Genomic DNA, 23,538 nt, shown 5'->3' on the forward strand with positions numbered 1-23,538 from the left:
CTCCAGACGTGTGTGCCCCTTGTGCATCTGGCTAACATGGGTCCTGGGGAATCAAACCTGGGTCTTTGGCTTTGCAGGCAAACGCCTTAACAGTTAAGCCATCCCTCCATCCCTAACCATTTATTTTAACAACAAAATACTGTGCAACAGTGCATCAACAAACACATCCCACATCCAACTGCACACAATGATTCAACATCCTACGAATATAGATGAGCAGCTCCATCTGGATGTCCATCCTGTGTTTCTAGTGCATGACTTCGGGCTCCCTGCACTGCTCTCATCTTCACTTCTCCATGTTCCCCAGTATAGGGAAGATGGAACAATAGTTTTACACCCTGAGGGAGTCTCACTTAGGCTAGGGTATGAATAGCACTTGGGAAGCCCTGAGTCTAGGGTTGTACAGTGAAGAGTCTGGGGATTGCAGATGAACAAGAAAGGGATCCTTCCTTGGGAACCCAAGATATGGCTATAGCATCCTCTGTAAGAGGCTAATATGCCAAACCACCCCATGATGGAAGAGACATGCACTTTCTTACCATTTGTCTTCTGTTTTCCACCAGGTTGATGCCAATGATCCCTAAGAAAGACCCAAAGCCCAGCTGAGGCAAAAGAACAAGAGAAAGATGCTGGTTAACATCATGCTGACAAATCTATAGTAAGTAATACACCCTGCAAATGCTTTGTCCAACCAGATGTGGTCGTGAATACTTATATTCCCAGCACTTGGGAAGCTGAGGCAGAAAGATGGCCATGAGCTCAAGGCCAGACTTGGATATAGAGTGAGACCCTGTCTCAAAATAAAATAAAATAAAACACTTTGTCATGAGAGGCATGCCACCATTCCCACAACCTGCTGTGTTACCCTCCCTGACACAGGACTGCACAATCCATCAAGGCTAGCTAGTAAAACAGAGGCCGCTTCTGACCACTCTAATCAAAGACTTCAAACAGACACACGTTTCGGTCTTGGTCACAGGAAAGAAGGTGGTGTTGGGTCCCTAGGACACCTCTGTGGGGACCTGAAACCCACATACCAACCTCTCAATTCACCCTCTCCCAGCCAACTCAAGAATAATGGGGAGCTACTCAGTAGGTGTGAAGGCCACCTTGTTTCAGCAAAAGGGCTGTCAGGACCGAGACACCTGCCAACGCCGTGCAGGGCTGTGCTGATCGGAGGCTTTGGGTTGGTGGAGTAAGAGCAGCAGGCCTCCTGGCCTGGAGAGAAGGCAGGCCCGCAGGTCCGTGAGAGGAAGACACAGGTAAGAAGCTAGCCAGGCGCCAAGGAGAAACACCTGCGTCTGTCCTCATCTTACAACAAAGGACCAGAAGGCTGGGCATAGAAATTTGAATGCCATGCTGGAAAGATGGCTTAGAGTTAAGGTGTTTGCCTGCAAAGCCAAAGGATCCCAGTTCAGTTCTCCAGGCCCCATATAAGCCAGATGCACAAGGGGGCACATGCATCTGGAGTTTGTTTGCAGTGGCTGGAGGCCCTGGTGTACCATTCTCCCTCTCTCTCTTTCTCTCTCTCTCTCTCTTTCTCTCTCATAAATAAATAATTTTTTTCATAGGCATTAAGAGAGTTTAATGAAATTGATAGTAATAGAGCTATAGTCTTCAAAATGGTGCATGTCTGAATAGAATCTTTAAAATGTTCTTGCTTTTATTGTAGCATTGAGGAAGGGAGCAGTGTCTGGATAATTATATGGAACATTAACAACACAGATCCAATCTGTGTCCAGGTAAAACCAAGGAAATCAGTGGGAATGGCTGTGTGAATTAACCAAATGCTTAGGCAGAAAGGTATGTGATATCTATTTTATTTTTATGCCATGAACCTCTATTTTGCATAAATATAAAATATTTGCATTACCTATCATAATAATTTATTTAAATGCTTAAACTTTTGGAAAAATCTATTTTTTCTCAGTTAGGATAGGAATTTCATGAGTCTTCTTCTGGCCTCAAGAATTGGTTTTAAAATGGTCATTTTAAATACAATAATAGGTAAAAAAAAAAATTAGCAAGGAAGCAACAGTAAATGCTTCCAGAATATCACTACTATTTATAAGTAGGCTAGACACACCTATCTATGCTGACCTGCTGTCATTCATTTGACTAATTTTCTAATAAATAAATAATTTTTAAAAAAGAAATATGAATGCCAGGAACACCTTGAAAATGCCCTTTGAGTTGACACAGAGCAGCCATGGACTGATTAGCCTCTGTCTTTGCCCTTCTCTGCTCTAAAGAATGGTGGGGTTGCTGAGGTCAACTGACTTGGGACAGATAGCCAGAAAGCCTCATGGCAGGTTTGATGTCTAACTTATCTGTGTCCATGATCATGCTTTCACCTGTCATCACTCCTATAGCAACATGCAAACACACATGTGGTTTCCTGTGATGACCTAGGAATTTCCAAGCAATAAAAGGATGGACAACTCTTCAAGTGCTGAGCTTTGGCAGACCACAGTCCAGGTTCACACATGGATTGTCAAAATCTGTCCAGTATAAAGATGTTAAAATATATCAAAACCATATTAAGGGGCTGAAGAGATGGCTTAGCAGTTAAGTTGCCTGCCTGCGAAGCCTAAGAGCTCCTGCTCAAATCTCCAGGTCCCACATAAGTCAGACTGACAGTGACATAGCACGTAATGTCACACATGTGCACAAGGAAATGCACACATCTGGAGTTCATCTACAGTAGCTGAAGGCCCTGGTGGGCCCACCCCTCCCTCTCTCTCTCTCTCTCTCTCTCCCTCTTAAAATAATTTTTTTAATCTATACTTTTTGGACTTGAGAATTTTTTTTTTCCAAACGCCCAGGTTAGTACCTTCCTGAGGTGGCCTGCATGCCCTGGCTTTGTTGGATGTAGCATATCCATTACCTGACTTTTACCCACATTTCTCGAATTTCATTGTCATCTCCACACTTTGCTTCCAGCATGGTCTGGGCCAAAGCTAACTTCATTCTGTGTCAGTACAGTATTAGCTTATCCAGTTATGGTGGAGTGTAATCCTCAGGTGAGAACCTCAAACAGCTGGAGACCAGAAACAACAAAACCATTCCAGGCTGATCTTCATATTTTATGGAGAATTTGGGAGGCTGTATCTTCACTATTATAAGCCCCTCTAATTCCAGGGTTCCCTTCTTACCCAGGAAATATAACAGAAGAGCCATGAATAAGGCCAAAGTCTCTGACATGAACTTCATGCAATTTTACCAATAAGACCTTTCCTGCACAGACACTGTATGCAATAAAGTTATTCATGAATTGCATCCAGATAGATAGAAGATATGTGACTTATACTGAATGCCAAGAGTCCCACCTTCAGCCTCATCATGGATGCTTGTGTGTTTAGTGAAAGTAGTGCAGGTAAAATGTTTCATTTTAAAGGAATCTCAATTTGTGGCTGACACTGCTGCAACCCAAAGTCATTCCAATAGGACACTGTATTGAATAGACACCTAGGGAAAACCTTGCCTACCAGGAACAGCAATGTATGTAAAACCCGATCATCAGTCTGAGGCAACCCCATTAGGCCTGACTGGGCCACTATTAAATCTGAAAAAGGGGTGAATGAAGACAGAACAGCTCCACAGCTCCACCTTTTTCTTATTCCCTGATGGTGATATCATGAACAACATATTCAATCCATGGCCTCTTAAAGTCACCAGCCAATCTCCAAAGGCAGAATGGATCAGGGCTGATCCTTCAGCAATCCAGGAGAATCTACTCCTGCCTCATCAGGCTCCTGGAGGCCCAGACAGTCCTCAGCTCCTAATCCTCCCCTTTCACCATGCTGCATCAGTGGCCCTGACTCCTCTCACTTCCCATCTACCTCAAGAGACTCTGTGATGATATTGGCCTGTCCACATGGGGCAGAAAAATTCCCCTACCATTGGGCACACTGACCAGCAGCCCTAACCTCCTTTTGTTTCTCAGCTAACCATGCTCTCAGATTCTGGGGATATGTACATAAGTCATTATTCCACTGACCATTAATCACAGTCCATTGCTGTTGGTTGGCATAGACTGTGTCTTCCTATATGGAATGCTGAGATCCCTCCCCATGGACCCTGGACTCACGATGATCCCTGGATAGTAGCCTCCCACGGTCACATTCTCTGTCCTGGTGGTGGCAGTGAGGCCAATGGTCAGGATAAGAGCAGACACCAGCAGCAGAGACCCCACAAACCACAGGGAGGTCTTCTTCCTCCTCATGAAGCCCTCTGTGAGGATGAGAAGGACATTAGTTGGGGAGGAGGTTGGAGGGATGGTGACAAGCATGCTTCCCTGGTGGGTGGCTTTTCCCATAGTCATAGCTCATTCTAAGGCTTCTCTACCTGTCCTAGAGGACCTTCCAGACTGACCTACTCCCACACTCTTCTCTCTCCTTCACCCTTTCTCAAAGCAGGCCTAAGGCTTCCCCTGTACACTCCTCAGGCCTTACCACCAGGCTCCTGCACATCCCTGGGCTGGGTCTGTGCGCTGTCATCACTTCTACCCCACTCCTCTGCTCTAGGCCTTGCTGCAGTGAGTCCCTTGCATGGAACATTCCTAGCTTGCTCACTCGCTCTCCTCTCTCTTCCTCCCTCTTTTTGTCTGAGGCTTCTGACAGTGTCTGCATGCAACTATCTTTACTCACTGGGTATTTGTCCTGCCTGCTCAACCAGGGCTCTGACTGTCGCTCAGCTCCCTGTTGTCAAACAACAAGACAAGAGTGCTCAGCACCCATTGTCATGTGGCTAGCTGGCCAAGGCATGTGTCCTGCCCCCTTTCCATCCCTGAGACTGAGGCATCTGAAGGCTTCGTCCTTGTGACTCACACATCAAGGATGACTCCCAGCCAAGGAATGAGCACCTCAGGCTGTGACACTGAGTTCTGCAAGGTGCTCAGTGGAAGATGTCATGGGACCCAAAGGAGCATCTTCAAGAAGCTACCCCTTGACTTTTGTCCCCTTTTGTCCTGCCTCCTTCCTGGAATACAAATATAAAGGGAGATTCCAGAAGCTATGTGGGACCATGACAGACTTGAGAATGGAAGTCACAAATGGAAAATATTGGGAAGAAATACCACTGAATCAAGGCCTCCAAGCACCATAGAACACTCCTCTGCCACTCATGGAATTTAAACTGCTATATAACTCTGCAGGTAAAAGAACGAGCCCCACTCTCATCTGTACCTTCTTAGGCCCAAACCCTCGCTGGCAATTTGAGGTGGACAAAGCAGCTTCAGTTAGCTCTTCCACAAGGTTTGTTGGACCCCAGGTATGTCTGTCCTGCCTAATAATTACATATCCACACACATGGGTTGAAGGTTACTGGCCAAGGCCACATAAAGGGAAGACTCAGCTCTGACCCAGTCAGGTGCTTGACTTAGTCACTACAAACAGGAGTGGGGTAGAAGAAGAGCATAGTGGATTCCTTCTGCTCAATACTCCCAAATTTCAATGGTGTGTGTGTGTGTGTGTGTGTGTGTGTGTGTGTGTACATGTATAAACATCTGAATGATCACTTCGTGGGGAAAAGGCCTGCCTGTTCAAGCAGACTCCCACTTTATATGGTCACCGGGCCAGCACTGGCATCTGAAGAGTTACACATATGTGATCCCATCAGCAAAGTCAATATTATAACACCCTAGGAAGGGACTGTTCAAACTCAGACATCAATTTCACAAAGCCACAGATGACTGCACACACTCAGAATCACTCAGCCAACCCAGGGACAATAGATTTATCTAGGTGACCCAGCAAGGATCTAGTAGGAACAAGGCCTCACTCAAAAAGTCCCCACACTCAATCCCTCTTATCCCCTCTCAGCTCCCTCAGCATAAGCCACCTGTCACCTTCAGAACATGAAAGACAAAACCCACCATAAAGGTTCTCCTTCCTGGTCTACCCAAATGCTTCCGAGCAGGGTACTTCCTGTTGAACAGACTGGGCTGTCCTTGAAGCTGTCCTCAAGACTCTGCGAGTCTCAGCCTCAAATGTGGGTTCAATCTCTCCTCCCCAGTCCCAGCCCCACCCCAGTCCCCACTTATCTGACTGTCTGAGAGGCAGGATTATCCCAAAGTTCACAGTATCCTTGCATATGCTCAGCTCACTCTTCAGGGCCCCTTAAATGTTATCATCAAAACACATTACAGGACTGGAGAGGTGGCTTAGCAGTTAAGGTGCTTTGCCTGTGAAACCTGAGTACCCAGGTTCAATTCCCCAGATCCCACATATAGCTGGATGCACGAGGTGGCACATGTATCTGGAGTCCATTTGCAGCAGCTGGAGGCCCTGGCATGCCCATTCTCTCTATCTGCCTTTTTTCTCCCTGTCTCTCTCTCTCTTCTTGCAAATAAATAAATATTTTTTAAAATACATTACACACATATTCTCTCATTAACCTCTATGCTCTTCCTAGTCATCCATTCATTTGCTTGCTCTGTACATAAACACTTAACTGAGCATACACTATGTGTAGGCAGCACACAATGCCAGACACCCACACCAATTGTGCCACAAATAACTAATGATGACCCTGCATCAGCTGAGACCCTGATGGGCCCTTCTGGGGGCTCATCTCTTGCCTTCAGTGGCACCTGCCCACAGAAACCTATACCATGTCTTGCTTCGTGTTGGCACCTCTTTGTGTTGGCTGATGACAGTCAGCCCTGTCAAGTAGCTAGCAGTTTATGACCTGCAAAATGCCACTTGAGTGCCACTCTTAAGGCACTTATCCTCCCATGAGCCATTTGTAATATGGCTTTGTCCTCTTACACTTCCTTCCCACATTGGATTTCCCATAACAGAAACCATAGGCATGAGCTTTGCCTTGTTGGGACCATTTACACCCCAGGTTCCCAGGCTAAGGAGAGGTGTGGAGCGCAGCAGGCTGTGCATGGCGCGTGGCTGAGTACCTCCTTCCAACCACCCAGATGGGCGAAGTTACAGAAGTGAAAATAAGAGACACCTCCAGAGAGCCTTTTATAAATATGCCATATGACATCAAAATAGGAAGCAGAAAGCAAGCCAAAGACACACAGGGAGGGTGTCTTTGAAATTGCCAGATGCATGCATTTCTCCATCAGGTTTTGGTGAGAAGAAGTATTTCACAAATGAGAGAGAACATTCAGTTACTGTTATCATTTCCTTCATCACCTACTCCGATAGGAGGAACACTCTTATCGTGTGTGTTGCTAAGACAGTGCCTGACTATTATTTAAACCACTCCTATAAATTTAATAACTGCTGGTGATCCTGAGTACCCAGAACCTAAGGCCCAGGAGAAAAGTGGCTGCATAGGACTGGGCCTCTCGCCCCAAGGTACCAGGACCTGGTTCATACTGGGAGACAGAAACACTTCTTGGTGTAAAGTGAGTAAAAGGACTCCAGCTCCTATGTAGGAATGGGAATAGTAATGACCTAACCATTTGAGTATGCTATAAAATCCACATAAACCATCTGTGGGAGTTCTCCTACTCATTTTAAAAACATGGAGGCCTGGAGAAGATGGGTTAGCAGTTAAGGCATTTGTCTGCAAAACCAGAGGACCCTGGTTCAATTTCCCAGGACCCATGTAAGCCATATGCACAAGGAGGTACATGCATCTGGAGTTCATTTACAGTGGCACTCATTCTCTCTCTCTCTCTCTCTCTAAAATAAATAAATAAAATATATTTTATTAAAACCTGGAAGATTTGGGCTGGAGGGATGGCTTAGCAGTTAAGGCATTTGCCTGCAAAGCCAAAGGACCCAGGTTCGATTCCCCAGGAGGACCCACATTAGCCAGATGCACAAGGGGGCACACGCATCTGGAGTTCGTTTGCAGTGGCTGGAGGCCCTGGAGTGCCCATTCTCATTCTCTCTCTCTCTCCCTCTTTCTCTGTCAAGTAAACAAATAAAATATTTTTTTAAATATGGAGGATGAGCCGGGCATGGTGGCGCAAGCCTTTAATCCCAGCACTCAGGAGGCAGAGGTAGGAGGATCGCTATGAGTTCAAGGTCACCCTGAGACTACAGAGTGAATTCCAGGTCAGCCTTGGCTAGAGTGAGGCCCTACCTCAAAAAACAAAAAATAAAAATAAAAATGAAATAAAAATGGAGGATGTAGAAACCGGGTGTGGTGGCATGCGCCTTTAATCCCAGCACTCAGGAAGCAGAGGTAGGAGGATCACCATAAATTCAAGGCTGCCTGAGACTACATAGTAATTCCAGGTCAGCCTGTGCTAGAGTGAGACCCTACCTCAAAAAAAAAAAAAAAAAATGGAGGCTGTAGATAGTCGCCATGGCTGGTGTTAGCTTCTAGATGACTCAGCAGACATACTGAACCAGAGATTCCCTAATGAAGTGCTGGGGGTGTTCTGAAGGTTTCACTGAACCAGCTAATAGCTACTTTCTTAGGTACGTGCTCAGTGCTCCCTGAGTCTAGTTTATTTGCTGGTGTGCCCTGCCAAAAATACCTCAGCATAACATCCGGCCACTTCCCACCCATCCACCCCCCTATCCCACTTGGTCCAACTTGGTAAACATGGAAGGTACAAAGCATTGATGGACAGAAGATGTGCCATTACCACAGACCATTTTCTCCACTTACTAGAGGCAGAAAGGGATGCTGAAGACTGGAGGGTGTGACTCAGCAGGGCTCTTCATCATTGCCTCCTTGCCTGCAAGGCCTAGATTCCCAGAGTGGGTTTAATCGCCTGGGTAGTCCCTCGACCATAGTCCCAGCTACTGAGAAGGCTGTGGCAGAATGGATCACTTGAACTCATGGGTTTGAGGCCAGCCTATAGACATAACCACATGGACATAACCAGTGGCAGAGGTAAAGTGTCCTCCAGGTAGCATAAACCAAACACAGCTGGGCACTGCTCAGTTTGTCCTGATTTCACATTTAACACTGCCCAGAGCTGTGGACAAAGAAATTTAAATATAAAATAGCTATAACCCAGGCCACACTTTTAACTCCTAGTGCTATCTTTAAAGTTATCTAGTTCCTTATCAGAAGGAAAATTAAGTCAAAAGTATTATAAGCCATCAAGTCACTTTGGTATAATATCAACAGAAACCAGATAATAAGTAATAATAATAGTTGTAATTAGACACTGCAAAATTGTTAGCTTCCTAGAGGAGAAAAACATGTGAGTGAATAACCACAGAGCAACTGTCCTTGCAATGTTGAATACACAATGGTTTCTTTTAGAATGAAACAAGATTCCTTCATCATTTAACAAAATTAATCAATGTGGTGTCTGAAGAGGCTTCCCTAAAGTGCCCCAGTGAAGCTTGGAAGATGATGGCCAGTGTTTCAAAGGGTTGTTTCTGAAGGCAGCAACTGAGCCTCTCACCCCATCCCAAACATCACCAGATCCCTCAATCCAGTAGCAAAGGTCACTTATGGCAGGATAGTCCATTCTTCTTAAAAGTCTCCCCACCCTCTGCTCTTCAGAATTACTGTCCAGCACCTCTCCAGGCATAGCCACTTCCTGGCAGAGCCAAAGTGGCTGGGAGCCAGAGCCTTCAACAGGCTTCCTGTTTTCTCAGACAGACCTGGGACCTGGCTCTGGCTCAGGCTGCTTCAGGCTTGATTTGGGAAGTCAAACAATTAGAGCTTCGTGTGGTGAGATGGGTGGGGGCGCACTAACACGAAAACATTGTAAGCACACATGTAGCGCTCAAGCAGGAAGGTGCTATCTGTTTCTTTAAGACAAACATTTTCCAGAGAAGTTTGGAGACTAAAATAAGTAAGGTCAAAGAGCCAGAAAAGGTTGTAGCTTGTGGTGTCCTCTTTATAAGTGTCTGTAATAGAAGATGGTGTGCAAAGAGAGAGGGGCAGACATAAAGTCAGAGACAGAAAATAGAATTGAAGGGACAGAGACAGGGAAAATAGGTGGATGGGTAGATGGATGGATGATTACTGATAGATAAGTGGTTTAGGCCTGATGATAAGCTCAAAAGAGGCAGGAGAGACAAGATCCAAATTCCAAGTCCCAAGCAGAGCCCCACCTAGTCCATGCTCTGAGCCACAAGGAACCCAGTGAGTACACAGTCAGCCCCCTCTTAGGACAGCTCTCAAGTGCACATTCCCTGCCAACAGAAGTGGAGGGGGTGATAATGGTGCAATCAGCTCACCGGTGGAGTCCAGCAGAGCCAGGGGCCCTGGCACTGGCGGCGGAAGAGGCTGCATTCCAGAGGTGCCCTCCAGGGCTGCTCCTCTGCAGCTGTTCCTGGGCTCCCTCTGAGTGACAGACAGTCCAGTCAACGTCTCAGTGGCCCCAGCAGCAGCTGATGAGACTGCAGCCCGGTCTGCTGTCTTCTCTACACCTCCCACACTTCTTTCCCACCTCTCCCCCTGCCCACCTCTTCCCTTCCGCCCTCTATTCTCCCTACACCACCCCTCTTCTCCCTCCATCTCCTACTCTCCTCCCCGCCTCTCTCCTGTGTCCCTGTGGCGCCTGCAGCTCTTTCCCTCCTCCCCCTTCCCTCCTCCCTCATCAGTCAACCTAGTTCCTGGAATTCAGAGTCCAGGGGAAAACACTAGAGCCTGAACTGCCAGGGTGGAACAGCGATGCAAGGAGGAAGAATATACCTGGAGAAGTTCTGTGGACACCTGGCCATACTCAACCCTCCCTCAGAAGCAGCCACAGGCCAAGCACTGGGTAACCCAGGTAAAAGAAAGCAAAATCAGACCACTGGTCCTTGCTGGTGCTGATGATAGAGAGGGCTCAGCTCCTAGCAGCAGCGGAGCTATATGTCTTTCACCAGCAACACAACCGCTCCTTTCTGTTCAAAGAGGGTGACGCCATGTAGAAACTCAGATTGGGTTGCATGCAGCCACCTAGCAGCAGCAGCTGAGGAGCTATAGTTTTAATGCTCTCCTGATTGCCCATCCCTGCCCCACACTTATATCCCCATCACTAAAGTTCTGAACAAAATCTATCACAGGAAAGGAGGGGAAGAGCTTCAAGGAAACAAGTGCACAGACAGGGGACCCTTCATAGCAACAGGGGAAAGTTGGTCTTTTTAAGGCCACTAATTTACTGTTAAGTCATTGTGAAGGCAGGGCTGGGGATGACTTTCAGTGAAAGAACATTTGCATTGCATGTTTGAAGCCATGGGCTCAATCTCCAGCACTGGAAAATAATATAGAAGGAGAGAAGGAGGGAAGGAGTTACAGATATCAGCCACACCTCACTGCATGGCCATGGATATTGCCTGGCACCTAAAGCAAGTCATGTGGCTCAATCTAAGTAGATATCAGAAACATAATATGGGGACGTGAAAGCTTATACTACCACAGTGAGTAAATGTGGATTGTTAATATAGTATGAAAGTGGGAAGATAAGAGCATTCATGAACTGAGCCTCTCAATTTTTAAAACTTTTTATTGACAACTTCCATAAATATAAACAATATACCATGATCATCCCTCCCACCACTGTAACTCTTCCCCCTACCAAATCCCACCTCCACTGAATACCTTCTTTCCAACCAATCTCTCTTCTATTTTTAAAAATATTTTTATTTATTTGTTTATTTATTTGTGGGGGTGAGGGGGGAGAGAGACAGATAGAGAGAAAGAAAGAGTGGGTGCACCAGGGCTTCCAGCCACTGCAAATGAACTCCAGATGCATGCACCACCACATGCATCTGGCTTACATGGGTTCTGGGGAATCACACCTAGGTCCTTAGGCTTTACATGCAAGTGTCTTACCCGTTAAGCCATCTCTCTATCCTTCTCTTCATTTTTTAAAGAAGTTTTTAAAATATTTTATTTATTTATTTAAGAAAGCTAGAAAAAGGCAGATGAGAGAGAAAGAATGGTTATGCCAGGGCCTCTATCCACTGGCAACAAACTCTAGATGCATGCACCACCTTGTGCATCTGACTTATGTGGGCACTGGGGAATCAAACCTGGGCCCATAGACTTCACAGGCAAGCATCTTAACCACTAAGCCATCTCTCTAACCCTCTCTTCTATTTTGATATCATTTTTCCTCCTACTATTCAGGTTTTGTGTATGTAGCATCATCCACTGTGAGGTTGACTATCTAGGCCACTTTGTGTCTGGAGAACTTTATTATAAGCACTCCTCCCCTACTTTTGGCTCTTACCTTTGAGCCTCTCAACTCTTTCTGAGCCTCCACCATGTACTGATCATTAAACTGGAGACTTGTGATCTATCAGTGAACAAAGTAGAGAGAGATCCTGGAGAGGCTAGGGGAAAGCAGACAATGGGTAAAAAATAAATATATAATAAAGCATACAGTGGTGTTAAAGCTTGAATATGGTGTGTGTGTGTTCCCAAGGCTCATGTGTTGGGAGTTAGGTCTTCATTGTACTGATACTAGGGAAAGTGTGACCTACAAAAAGTGTGTCTATTACAACATAATTAGGCCATTGTGTCACTGTATCAGAAAGGATCACTTGAGTTGGTATGAAAGAGCAAGACCATCCCTCCAGGTTGTGGCTTCCAGCCTTATCAAGTTATGCTCTGCACCAGGATGCCACACGAGCTCCCCACCAGAGGCTGACCAAAGAGAGCTACCAAAGCAGCTTCCAAAACTTGCAAAACTGTCCCTCACTGTTTGGGAGACAACAAAACGGGCTGTGGAACAGAGCCAAGCAGCAAGTTATCAAGGACTGTGGTATATGTAAGGAAGCCACTATACTTACAAAAACTTACAGTAGGTCTCCTTGAGATGTGACATTCAAGTCCAAATTGAGGACATTAAGGAATAAAGCAATCAAATATGGGGGCAAAGTGTCTGATGATAAGGATAAAGGCCTCAAAGTGAAAGGTGGACAGGCCATGAAGCAGGAAATTGGCCCACAGGGAGTAGAGGCTCTAGCACATGATGAGCTAAAAGACCTTTGGTCCTTTTTTAAGGTGTGCAGGAAATTGGAGTCCTATTTAGAGGACCACTAGGAATCCATTGTAGGGGCCAAGAGACTTGTGCTAGGAGGTTATGATCCAGTTAGCCATGACAAGTGTAGCTGCAGGCCCAGTGGAGAGTCTAGAGCTATTGCTACTGCAAAACCAAGAGCTCATTTGTGTATCTGTAGGTACCAGGTACCTGGTTGTTTCAGCCCAAATGCCAGGAAATGGGAAACATGCCAGACATGTTACAAAATTGGCTCATTCTAACTACTTGGAGGTCAAAAGGTCATGTATACACATCAACAATCCTGCTGGCCTCAGAAAGACATGTTCCCTGGCCCAGACCTGTCTCCCTGTTTGGGATTAGCACATTCCTGAAATGTCAGCCACAAGCAAAATTAGAAAACATTTTTACCACCAAAAATCACCATAACCAAGAAATGGATGTCTGACTACATAAATCTTCTGAAGGCACTTTCTAGAAGGCAATTAGTAAGTTTATTGTAACTAAATTTGAGACTGATAGGTCCAGTCCAGGCTGGTTTGTAAGTAAGTTCCTTGTTAGGTCTTAGGAATCCTTCCCTTGCAAACTCTAATAAGGTGTGTATGTTTTTGATGGCTTCCTTCAGAGCGCATCACATTGCCGAGTTCTTCAAGGGTGAACTTTACTGGAAGCAAGAGGTATATCAGCAAAGCCAGAGAGCAACACAGAAGGTTCTGAAAGTGCCTGCTCCATTAGCAGCAGAAACATTGCTGAAGGAAGCCCTTGGAGTTGAAAAGCAACGGGTTCCCCGGGTTCCCAAAAAGCCAGAAATCAAACAAAAGCATGCCACATAAAATGCTCTCCTGTACCAGCAAAAGCAGGGCACAGTGAATGGTAGCTGCACTCCAGATTCCAGAAGCAACACCCAGGAGCTCAGGAAGACTTGGATCTCATAAGAAGGACCCCTGACTAAGGGAGAGGCATGCTCATGTGCTCAGAAAGGCATACAGATATAGATACACACATGTACACACAAAACAGCCATACAGCATGAACATTTGGACACACATGCACAGACACAGAATACATACAGATGCATAAGCACATGCACACACAGAGAGACACACAGATAAATATATATACCCTCATACATGCGCATACAAATGTATAGACATATAAATTACCACACACAAACACATGAAAATACATGAGCACACATGCACATACAAAAACACAAAGATAGGCAAATACATAGATATTTAGGCACACATAAACATATGTTTACACATATGTGCATATAAGCATCTCATTGTCAGAGGTCACATATGCCAATGGCTGGGTGTAAAGTGGCACAACTACAGAGAAGCAGTTTAACATCATGTGTGAACGGTAATTAGGTATATGATACCAGCAGCTCCTATTCTCAGTGCCCAACAGAAACAAATGCCATGGACAGCAGAACTTCCATAGAAGAGTGTTCATGGTAGAGTTATTTAATTTTTCACAATGGTGGAAGTCTGCACAATATTGTAAGGTACTCCTACATGCGGTAACATGGATGAATCTGGGTGTGTCTGCCAGGGTGTCCTAAGGGAGATGGGTGTGAGGTTGATGTAGAGTGGAGAAGAGCCTCTTCCATGTGGGTGGTTCCAGTAAATGACTAAGCTGCTGCTGATTATTCACCATACCATACTTTAGTCTTAGAGTATGACCTTCTACCTATACAAAAATGTTACTGTCAAACAGAATGCTATGTTCTACAGGCAGCAACCCAATCTGCCTCCATCTAGCCATGTTGGTGGCTCAGGCATGGACCTGGCTATAGCAAGCTCAACTCCGCAGGGAGCAATAGTCTGGAATCTGGATATTTTTAAAATGTAATTTAATTTAGACTTCCCACTAGGCAATTATGGACAACTAAAGAAATTTATCATCTTCCAGTCTGAAGATAACCAGGGAAACTGGGTAAAGTTTCGACATTTGTACAGTAACGAAGGAGTTATGACAGAGGTACACATATCCTCCCCAATCCCAAATTCCTTCCTGCTTAAAGCAAATGTTTAGTGCAGCTTCAGGCTTTCTGCTTGTCTCCCAACCCCTGCCCCCCGCCCATCCATCGCCTCAGGAACAACTAAGTCTCCTAGCAGCTTGCCCTGCCCAGAGGACTGCATTGAACAGAACCTAACCCTTCAAAAGGATCCAGGCACTGTGGAGTTGGAGGCAGGCCTAGTCTTGATTGAATACCTACTGTGTACCTCACACTGTGACTGCACTTTTCACACACTGCCTTATTTATTTTTCACTTTTTATTGACAACCTCCATACATATAGGCAATGTATCATGATCATAACCCCCTCCCACCATCTCTCTTTTTCCCCTCTCAAATCCCCCCTCCACTGAATCCCTTCTTTCCAACTAGTGTCTCTTCTATTTTGATGTCGTAATTTTTTCCCTCCTATTAAGTAAGACCTGTGTAGGTAGCCATGAGTCCCATAGTCACTTTGTGTCTGAAAGTTAGTATTACAAAGTACTCAACCCCTTCTTTTATCTCTTACATTCTTTCTGCCACCTCTTCCAAAATGACCCCTGAGCCCTGAAGGGTATGACAGAGATGTCTCACTTAGTGACAAATACACCACTGACATTTCTTCTCAGCACTTTTATGAGTTTTTAGTCTCTTATCCCAGTGGTCACCATCATCTGAAAAGAGAAGCTTCTCTAACAAAAAATGAGAGTTGCATTAATATATGGGTATAAACGTAAGTATTTAAAGGGCAGTTTGGTGGCATAATATATCCATTTAGCCAAACAACAATAGTACTTTCCACCCTAGGGCTTAGAACCTCCCAGCCATAGGCTTTTGATTAGGTTTTCAGTACCAGGCAGGAATTCCCTCCTGCAGAGTGGGCCTCAAGTTCAAGCAGAGAGCAGTGATTTTCCCTCTAATAGACATGCCACCATTAAATCAGTTGGTACATTTGGCCTGACTATCCAGGCATAAAGCTACAGGGTCCACTGCTGGTTAAGACCGTTGATGACTTTTCTTTCTTAACTGGCTACATAGCTCTTTCCAGCATCCTGACAGCGGGTCAATTGAAAGGAGGCTTCCAGCCCAACTCCAGCTTGATTTCTCAGTGGTTTGCAGCCCAAACATGTGATATCTTCAGAAATAGGGTTTTATCATCTAGTTCTGGTGGGCAACCAAGAGCCTTGGCAATTGACTAAAATATTTTGGGGACATCAGAGGCCTTCCTAACCAACAGCTCACTGGAAGGTATCCAACCTCTGGCACTGAAATATTCTTATAACAATCTATAGCTTCTGGACACAACATTATCCACCCTTACAGGGGCATTTCTACCCACACTTTCTCTTTTTTAACATATATATTAATTTGTTTAGTGAAGAAGTAGGTTTCCATATGACTTATTCATAGCATCATTAATTTAATTACCCTCTTTCCACCCCCTCCTCTCTTCCATCCCCTCTCCTGACACATGTCTTATTTAATCTTGATCCGGTGCCCTTTTCACAGATGGAGAAACTGAGGCACATACAATTAAATAAGCTTTCTAAAGTTGGTGGCAAAAACAAGATATAAATTAGGTATGTCTGCTTTCAAAACTTAGCTCTCTTCCAACTGTGAAAGCATGTAGTCACTTGAAGGTTGCCTTTTTAAATTTTATTTATTTACTTCTTATTTGAGAGAGAGATAAAGAAAGACAGATAAAGAAAATGGACATGCCAGGGCTTCCAGTCACTGCAAATGAGCTGCAGATGCATGTGCCACCTTGTGCATCTGACTTTACATGGGTACTGGGGAATTAAACCTGAATCCTTTGGCTTTGCAGCCAAGAGCCTTAACCACTAAGCCATATCTCCAGCCCCTGTTGTTAACTTTTGACTTAACCTTTCACTCAAGCAACAAATATTTATTATTTGCCTCTATATGCAAGATAGTAGATAGGAACATGGCAAGGATAAAACATACAGACATCCACTTTAAGAACTCAGAATAGGGGCTAGGAAGTTGCCCCTGTCAGTAAAGTGCTTGCTTCTTAAGCTTGAAGACCTGAATTCAAGTTCCAAGGGCTCATGTAAAAGCCAGACACAGTAGCATGTGCCTATAATCCCAGCACTCAGAGTCAGAGACAGGCCATTCCTAGGGCTTGCTGATTATCTAGCTTAACCAAAGTAATGAGCTCTATGCTCAGTGCAAGACCCTGTCTCAAAAACTAAAGTGGACAGTGACTGAGGGACACACCTGAAGTCAACCTGTGACCACACAAATACCCATACTTGTGTACCTGTCCACAGTTGTACACCAGACACATGCATATTTTTAAGAACTTTGAATATAATATAACATTTGAATATAACATAATGTATTATGTGATATCAGCATCCCATAACAGGGCACCCCAGGCAACCCCTGAGAGTGATCATGAGCTCAGTTACTACTCACCTTCTGGATAAGGGTTTCTTACCCTGGACTATATTGGTCACTAGGAGCTGGTGCCCAGCACAGGGTGGAGTGTGCAAATGGTATCTGGAGGTGGATCAGGTGTTACATGTTCCTGCAGGCCCCTACTTTGTGGGAAGGTAGGTAGAGAGAAGCAGCTCAGGAGATCATACTTGCTCTGGGCCTGGAGTGTGGAGCTGAACGGAGAAAAGTCCCCAAGGCACCAGAGCAAAGATGAGTCAGGGTACACACAGTCTCGGGCTCTGGACTGCGAGAACACATCCCAGGAGTATTTGCCTTGTGTTTATTACTCACTGCAGGGGCTTCTGTAAAAAATGCTTGAGAGATCGCCCACTGACCTGGGCCTTCCCAACATGAATGGATGACAAGGGCTGGCTTGGCACACAAACTTCACCGTATGGGTCTCACACATGTACACACAGGCTCACACTGCTCACATACTGAGACTGGCCAAGTTCCAGCTCTGGAAGAGATATGTCTAAATGGCAGGTGGCAGGTGGACTGAGGCACATCTGACATTGTCCCCACAATGATTCCTGATGTCTATTGCTACACTCAGATGGCTTCTGTGACTTCTCCCCACCTCTCCTACTGCCATGACAGAGCTGGAAAACAGGTTAGGGTCCTGTGCTGCAGGCACTAGCTGAGCCTCTCCCAAGCCCTATCCTCCACCCCAAAGAATCTATTTATATGAATCCCTGGCTTCCTCCTTCTCATTGTTGCTAAGTCCTGTTCCAGGTCTAGGCTTGCTTCAAATTTCTGCTGTCCCTCTAGCATGGGTCACCTTCCTGAGCCACAAACCTCACAGTAAATGTACTTCCCTATGTTGTGTTAGGTTAATTTCATAACTAGCATCAAGCACCAAGAGCAGAGTATATGGCCTGTATGCTTTGGGGTACAGGAGATATCTTCTTAACATATGAGGAGGAGGAAGTTGGATGGGGTGGACATGAAGCCCAGAGTGCTAAGACTCAAGCTTGACGTTTCAGGTAGTGGCCAAAATGGCAGCTATAGGTCCTATAACTAAAATATATTCACTGGGAAGGACCAATAAACTTCCCCTCAGATCCTGGATTAGCTTCTGCCACCTGCCAGATGGGAACATTAGAGACACAATCTCCTGCCCTAGCCTTTTTCTGCCTAGCCCTGGTATAAAGACTTGTGGAAGCCTCACATCATTCTGACTGCTAGCACCCACAGATCTGAGCAGAGAGGTACCAACACTCTGAAATGAGTATATGAACACCAGCTGATCTCAGCAGCCAGAGTTTAAAAGAGCCTCAAAAACTACCAGGTAGGGGGCTGGAGAGATGGCTTAGCGGTTAAGCGCTTGCCTGTGAAGCCTAAGGACCCTGGTTTGAGGCTCGATTCCCCAGGACCCACGTTAGCCAGATGCACAAAGGGGCGCACGTGTCTGGAATTAGTTAGCAGTGGCTGGAAGCCCTGGTGTGCCCATTCTCTCTCTCTGTGTGTCTCTTTCTGTCACACTCAAATAAATAAATAAAAATGAAAAAAAAAAAACTACCAGGTAGGGCTGGAGAGGTGGCTTAACAGTTAAGGCACTTACTGGCAAAGCCAAAGGACCCAGGTTCAATTCCCCAGTACCCATGTAAAGTCAGATGCACAAGGTGGCACATGCATCTGGAGCTCATTTGCAGTGGCTGGAAACCCTGGCATGTCCATTCCCTCTCTCTCTCTCTCTCTCTCTCTCTCTCTCTCTCTCTCTCTCTCTCTCTCCCCTCCCTCTCTAAAATAAATAAATACTTTTTTAAAAAACTACCAGGTCACCTTCACCAGCCACACCCACAGTTTGGTTTTCCTCAGCACCCATTGGGTGGCAATAGCCAGAGCCCTGTGTCACCCACTGACTGAGTGCTCAGGAAACAGGAAGCATAGACAGCCACACATGATGCCTCCTGAAACCAAATAGCTCATGAAACAAAACTGGAGATAAATAATGCAGACCCAGGCATCAGGGAGATAGATGGGGCCAACCCTACGTAGACAGGTGGGAGGTAAGCCGAGAAAGGAGATGGGTTATGTCCTCATGCACATGAATTTTTAAAATTAATAACATGTCTTAGCTCCTCTGAAAGGTCTTTGCAGCCACTAAACATGATAGTGCTCACTCCATCTGACCAGGCGGGAAAAACACGGGTACATCCCCAGGGGCTCACATTTCCACAGGAAGTATACCCTCCCCATCCTCAGAGCAAAGTCTTTCCAAACTTTTAATTTGGCAATCCCCTGCTTATTCAATGTTTTCAGGTTTAAGTCTATAAAGTACCATGTGTGGCAGCCCTGGCCAAACTACTGAAAGGAGAGAATCCAGCCCCTGACAGGCCCAGAAACAAGACCTGGCTGCTCCCTGGGCTTTGGGTACCTGGGGTATATCAAATATTGACCTACAGTGAGGACAGACTACAGCAGTGAAGGGACAAGAACAGGATCTGCTTGCACCAAACACCATTCCTTGGCCCTTGTTGATACTCATCTTGGAAATGACATTGAGGGCTGTTGAGGGTTGGTTTTTAAATATCAGATCAAACTTTCTCATCTTCATCTTGAATGTCTGAATAGTATCAGTTACTCTCATTGTTATGTTTCAAAGAGGTTTTACTTACTATCTTCTTCCTTTCAGCAGCTGCATGATATCTGGGCTTCAGCTGATGATCAAGTCTGAGCATATAAGACAGACCCCAACATGAAAGAATAGGGTATAGTAACATTGGGCACACCAGTCCTCTAGTGTTTGTTCTAGCTGAACTCATGTGCAAGGTGTTATCCATCTGAAAGACCCATAAAGGTTTCAACAAGAGGAAAAGCAGAAGACAACCACAACATAATAATGAAAAAAGAAGTGATGAGACACCCATTTTTGGGTCATGGGACAGGACTTCAATCTCTTCCTCAGTTCCTCCTTGTGGCTAGCCTAGGCCAAGGATGGATGTCACATGGGGCACCTGTACCCTGCTTGTTCTCCTTGGCATGATCTAGAGAATGCAAGTGTGATGGTTTGAATTGTGTGTCCCCCATAAACTCATGTGCTTTGAATGCTTTGATCCCAGCTGGTGTCAGTTTTGGGATTGGAGCCTTGTTGGAGGAGGTATGTTGTTGAAGGCATGTTTATGAGTGTTAGAGCCAGCTTCCCCTTGCTAGTGTTTGGCTCACTTTCCTGCTGCTGTTTTCTTCTGCTGTGGCACAGGTGATGTTTAGCCTCTGCTCATGCCATTTCCCCTGACATCATGAAGCTTCCCCTTAAGTATGTAATCCAAAATAAACTCTTTCCTCACATAAGCTGCTTTTGGTCAGGTGTTTTGTCTCAGCAACCAGAAAGTAATTATAGCAGTCAGGTTCCATTAGTCTAGCCATGGACAGAGACTGTCCTCCAAGGCTGCTTTGTGGCAACCTTAAGACAAGGGCTTCCTATCACCACGGGTTCCAGCTCACCACCAGGTCTGACACCACCCTAACGAGGTGCTGGAGACCTTGTCACAGTGAAGGGTAGATGATCAGCCCCTGAATGGCTGAGCTGGCTATCCAGCCCTCACCCCTGGCTAAGCCAGACATCCAGTTCCTGCCTCTCCCCACCAAACCAGACCACCAGCCCCAACACAGCCATGCTGGGTGCAGTGCTCTACATTCTGCTGTGGATGAACGATGGGTGTTCTCTAAGAGTTTCTGGTCCCCTAGGACACCCCATTTGAGAGACTATAGGAGCTAAATAGTGCCCTTGGCTAAGTAGATAGAAAGGGAAAAGGGCCCTTGGTAGGTAGCTATATTCTCTTTCTGAAGTGTTCCAAAATGATGACCAAAGATAGCAGAGAGGACATGTCACTTCTTGGCTCTTCTTCCCTGAGAACAAAGGTCACATGGACTCAGTTTCCTGATAATGGGCTTGCCTGGAACACGCACTGTGTTAGATGCATCATGGACTAACAAGTGCCTTTGTCTTGGTTTAAGCTGCCCAAAGACTCTGGATCAGAGGGCTTCCCTCACTCAATAAAGAGCCTGGCTGCCACAGAAGTGATAGATCTCCAGCTCTAGAACCCCTCCTCAAATGAGGAGTCTCTGACTCTTTATATTTGCTTTTGAATAAACTTTGCTCTGCTTAATCTTTAAGTAAACTAAAAATGACTATAAGAAGAGAAATGTCCTTGAGCCTGTAAGAGAGGACTTTGTCTTTCCCTCTCTATTTTTCCCTAAAGGAGAAAGCCCTTCCCTACAAACCTGGTGAGTTCCTAGATACCAGGCAGGAGGGCTGTGCCTTCTTTCCTTCTATTAAGCAGCTATATTCTCCATCTCTAGAAACTTTATAATAAAATCTTTTTAACTTCACCCTATTTGGAAGCCACTGACTCAGTGCAAGTGTGTGGCTGCGAGATTCTGGCACCCTACCTCCTGATATAGCCCATCAAGAGCTGAGAAAATCTCTGTTGCTCTCAAAGATTCCCCATGTTCTTGTATCACTTTCTGTCCTCTGATGCTCCTTGAGGTCTTTGTGAATGTGGTCTTTGGTGACTTCTCTTGTACCTAATCCAAGACACATGAGGCCAGAGAGACCAGGACACAGCCACCATGCCATTCCTCAGGACTTCAGCCATCTTTCTTCCCCCCTTTACCCTCAAAGTCCTCTTGTTCATATCACACAAGGATTTAGCAGGAGGAGTGTAGAAAAGTGTGTTTCAATAATCTTGTTTGGATCCAGAAGTCTATTTCAGGTGAATTTAAAATTAAAAGGTAATAATTAGTTCATTATGTTGTTATAAAGAAATGCCTCAAGCTGGATAATTTGTGAAGATGTTTATTTAGCTCACAGTTTTAGAGGCTGGGAGGCCAAGATCTGGGGCCCCATTTGTTCAGCCTCTGATGAGGGCCCATAGAACTAGCTAAATCCTTCCAAGGCAGAACCCTCAAAGACTACCTCTCACTAAGCCCTGTCTCTCTCCTCCCTCACTACCTCACTGGGGACCAAACTTCTCAGTCACAGGCTTGGGGAGCACACTGACCCCTCATCAAACCACAGCAGGGGGGCTTGAGCACTTAGCTTCCCAAATAATCAACATATGGTCTGGATTTGGGCCAAGCTTCCACATCACACTGTTTCCTGGGGTGTTGTAAGAGTTGCCAGGCCCTCCAGATAACTCACCATCTCTTGTAATTGCAGGAATAGTCCAAACCCAATGTGAACACACAGAGCTTTCATGGTGTCCCTCCCACTCGCAGTGGATCCACGCGACTCTCATTAGATAACTCACCATCTCTTGTAATTGTAGGAATAGTCCAAACCCAATGTGAACACACAGAGCTTTCATGGTGTCCCTCCCACTCGTAGTGGATCCACGCGCCTTTCATTAGATAACTCACCATCTCTTGTAATTGTAGGAATAGTCCAAACCCAATGTGAACACACAGAGCTTTCATGGTGTCCCTCCCACTCGTAGTGGATCCACGCGCCTCTCATTAGATAACTCACCATCTCTTGTAATTGCAGGAATAGTCCAAACCCAATGTGAACACAAAGAGCTTTCATGGTGTCCCTCCCACTCGTAGTGGATCCACGCGCCTCTCATTAGATAACTCACCATCTCTTGTAATTGCAGGAATAGTCCAAACCCAATGTGAACACACAGAGCTTTCATGGTGTCCCTCCCACTCGCAGTGGATCCACGCGACTCTCATTAGATAACTCACCATCTCTTGTAATTGTAGGAATAGTCCAAACCCAATGTGAACACACAGAGCTTTCATGGTGTCCCTCCCACTCGTAGTGGATCCACGCGCCTCTCATTAGATAACTCACCATCTCTTGTAATTGCAGGAATAGTCCAAACCCAATGTGAACACACAGAGCTTTCATGGTGTCCCTCCCACTCGTAGTGGATCCACGCGCCTCTCATTAGATAACTCACCATCTCTTGTAATTGCAGGAATAGTCCAAACCCAGTGTGAACACAAAGAGCTTTCATGGTGTCCCTCCCACTCGTAGTGGATCCACGCGCCTTTCATTAGATAACTCACCATCTCTTGTAATTGCAGGAATAGTCCAAACCCAGTGTGAACACACAGAGCTTTCATGGTGTCCCTCCCACTCGTAGTGGATCCACGTGCCTCTCATTAGATAACTCACCATCTCTTGTAATTGCAGGAATAGTCCAAACCCAATGTGAACACACAGAGCTTTCATGGTGTCCCTCCCAC

The 23,538-nt window shown here is 45.5% G+C and overlaps 1 protein-coding gene across 1 annotated transcript in view; it reads right to left on the minus strand.

Moving 5' to 3' along the window:
• Positions 1 to 10,304, minus strand: part of Tmem255b (transmembrane protein 255B) — a 33,749-nt gene extending 23,445 nt beyond the window's left edge. Inside the window, exons 1-3 of the mRNA XM_004663427.2 lie at positions 10,122 to 10,304; positions 4,091 to 4,233; positions 540 to 602 (exon numbers count right to left, since the gene is read on the minus strand). Coding sequence (XP_004663484.2) covers positions 540 to 602; positions 4,091 to 4,233; positions 10,122 to 10,176 — 261 coding nt within the window. The 5' untranslated portion in view covers positions 10,177 to 10,304. The remainder of the gene's footprint in view (positions 1 to 539; positions 603 to 4,090; positions 4,234 to 10,121) is intronic.
• Between the last annotated feature and the right edge of the window lie 13,234 nt (positions 10,305 to 23,538).

This window comes from Jaculus jaculus, chromosome 3, assembly GCF_020740685.1.
Source record: "Jaculus jaculus isolate mJacJac1 chromosome 3, mJacJac1.mat.Y.cur, whole genome shotgun sequence".
Taxonomy (NCBI): domain Eukaryota; kingdom Metazoa; phylum Chordata; class Mammalia; order Rodentia; family Dipodidae; genus Jaculus; species Jaculus jaculus.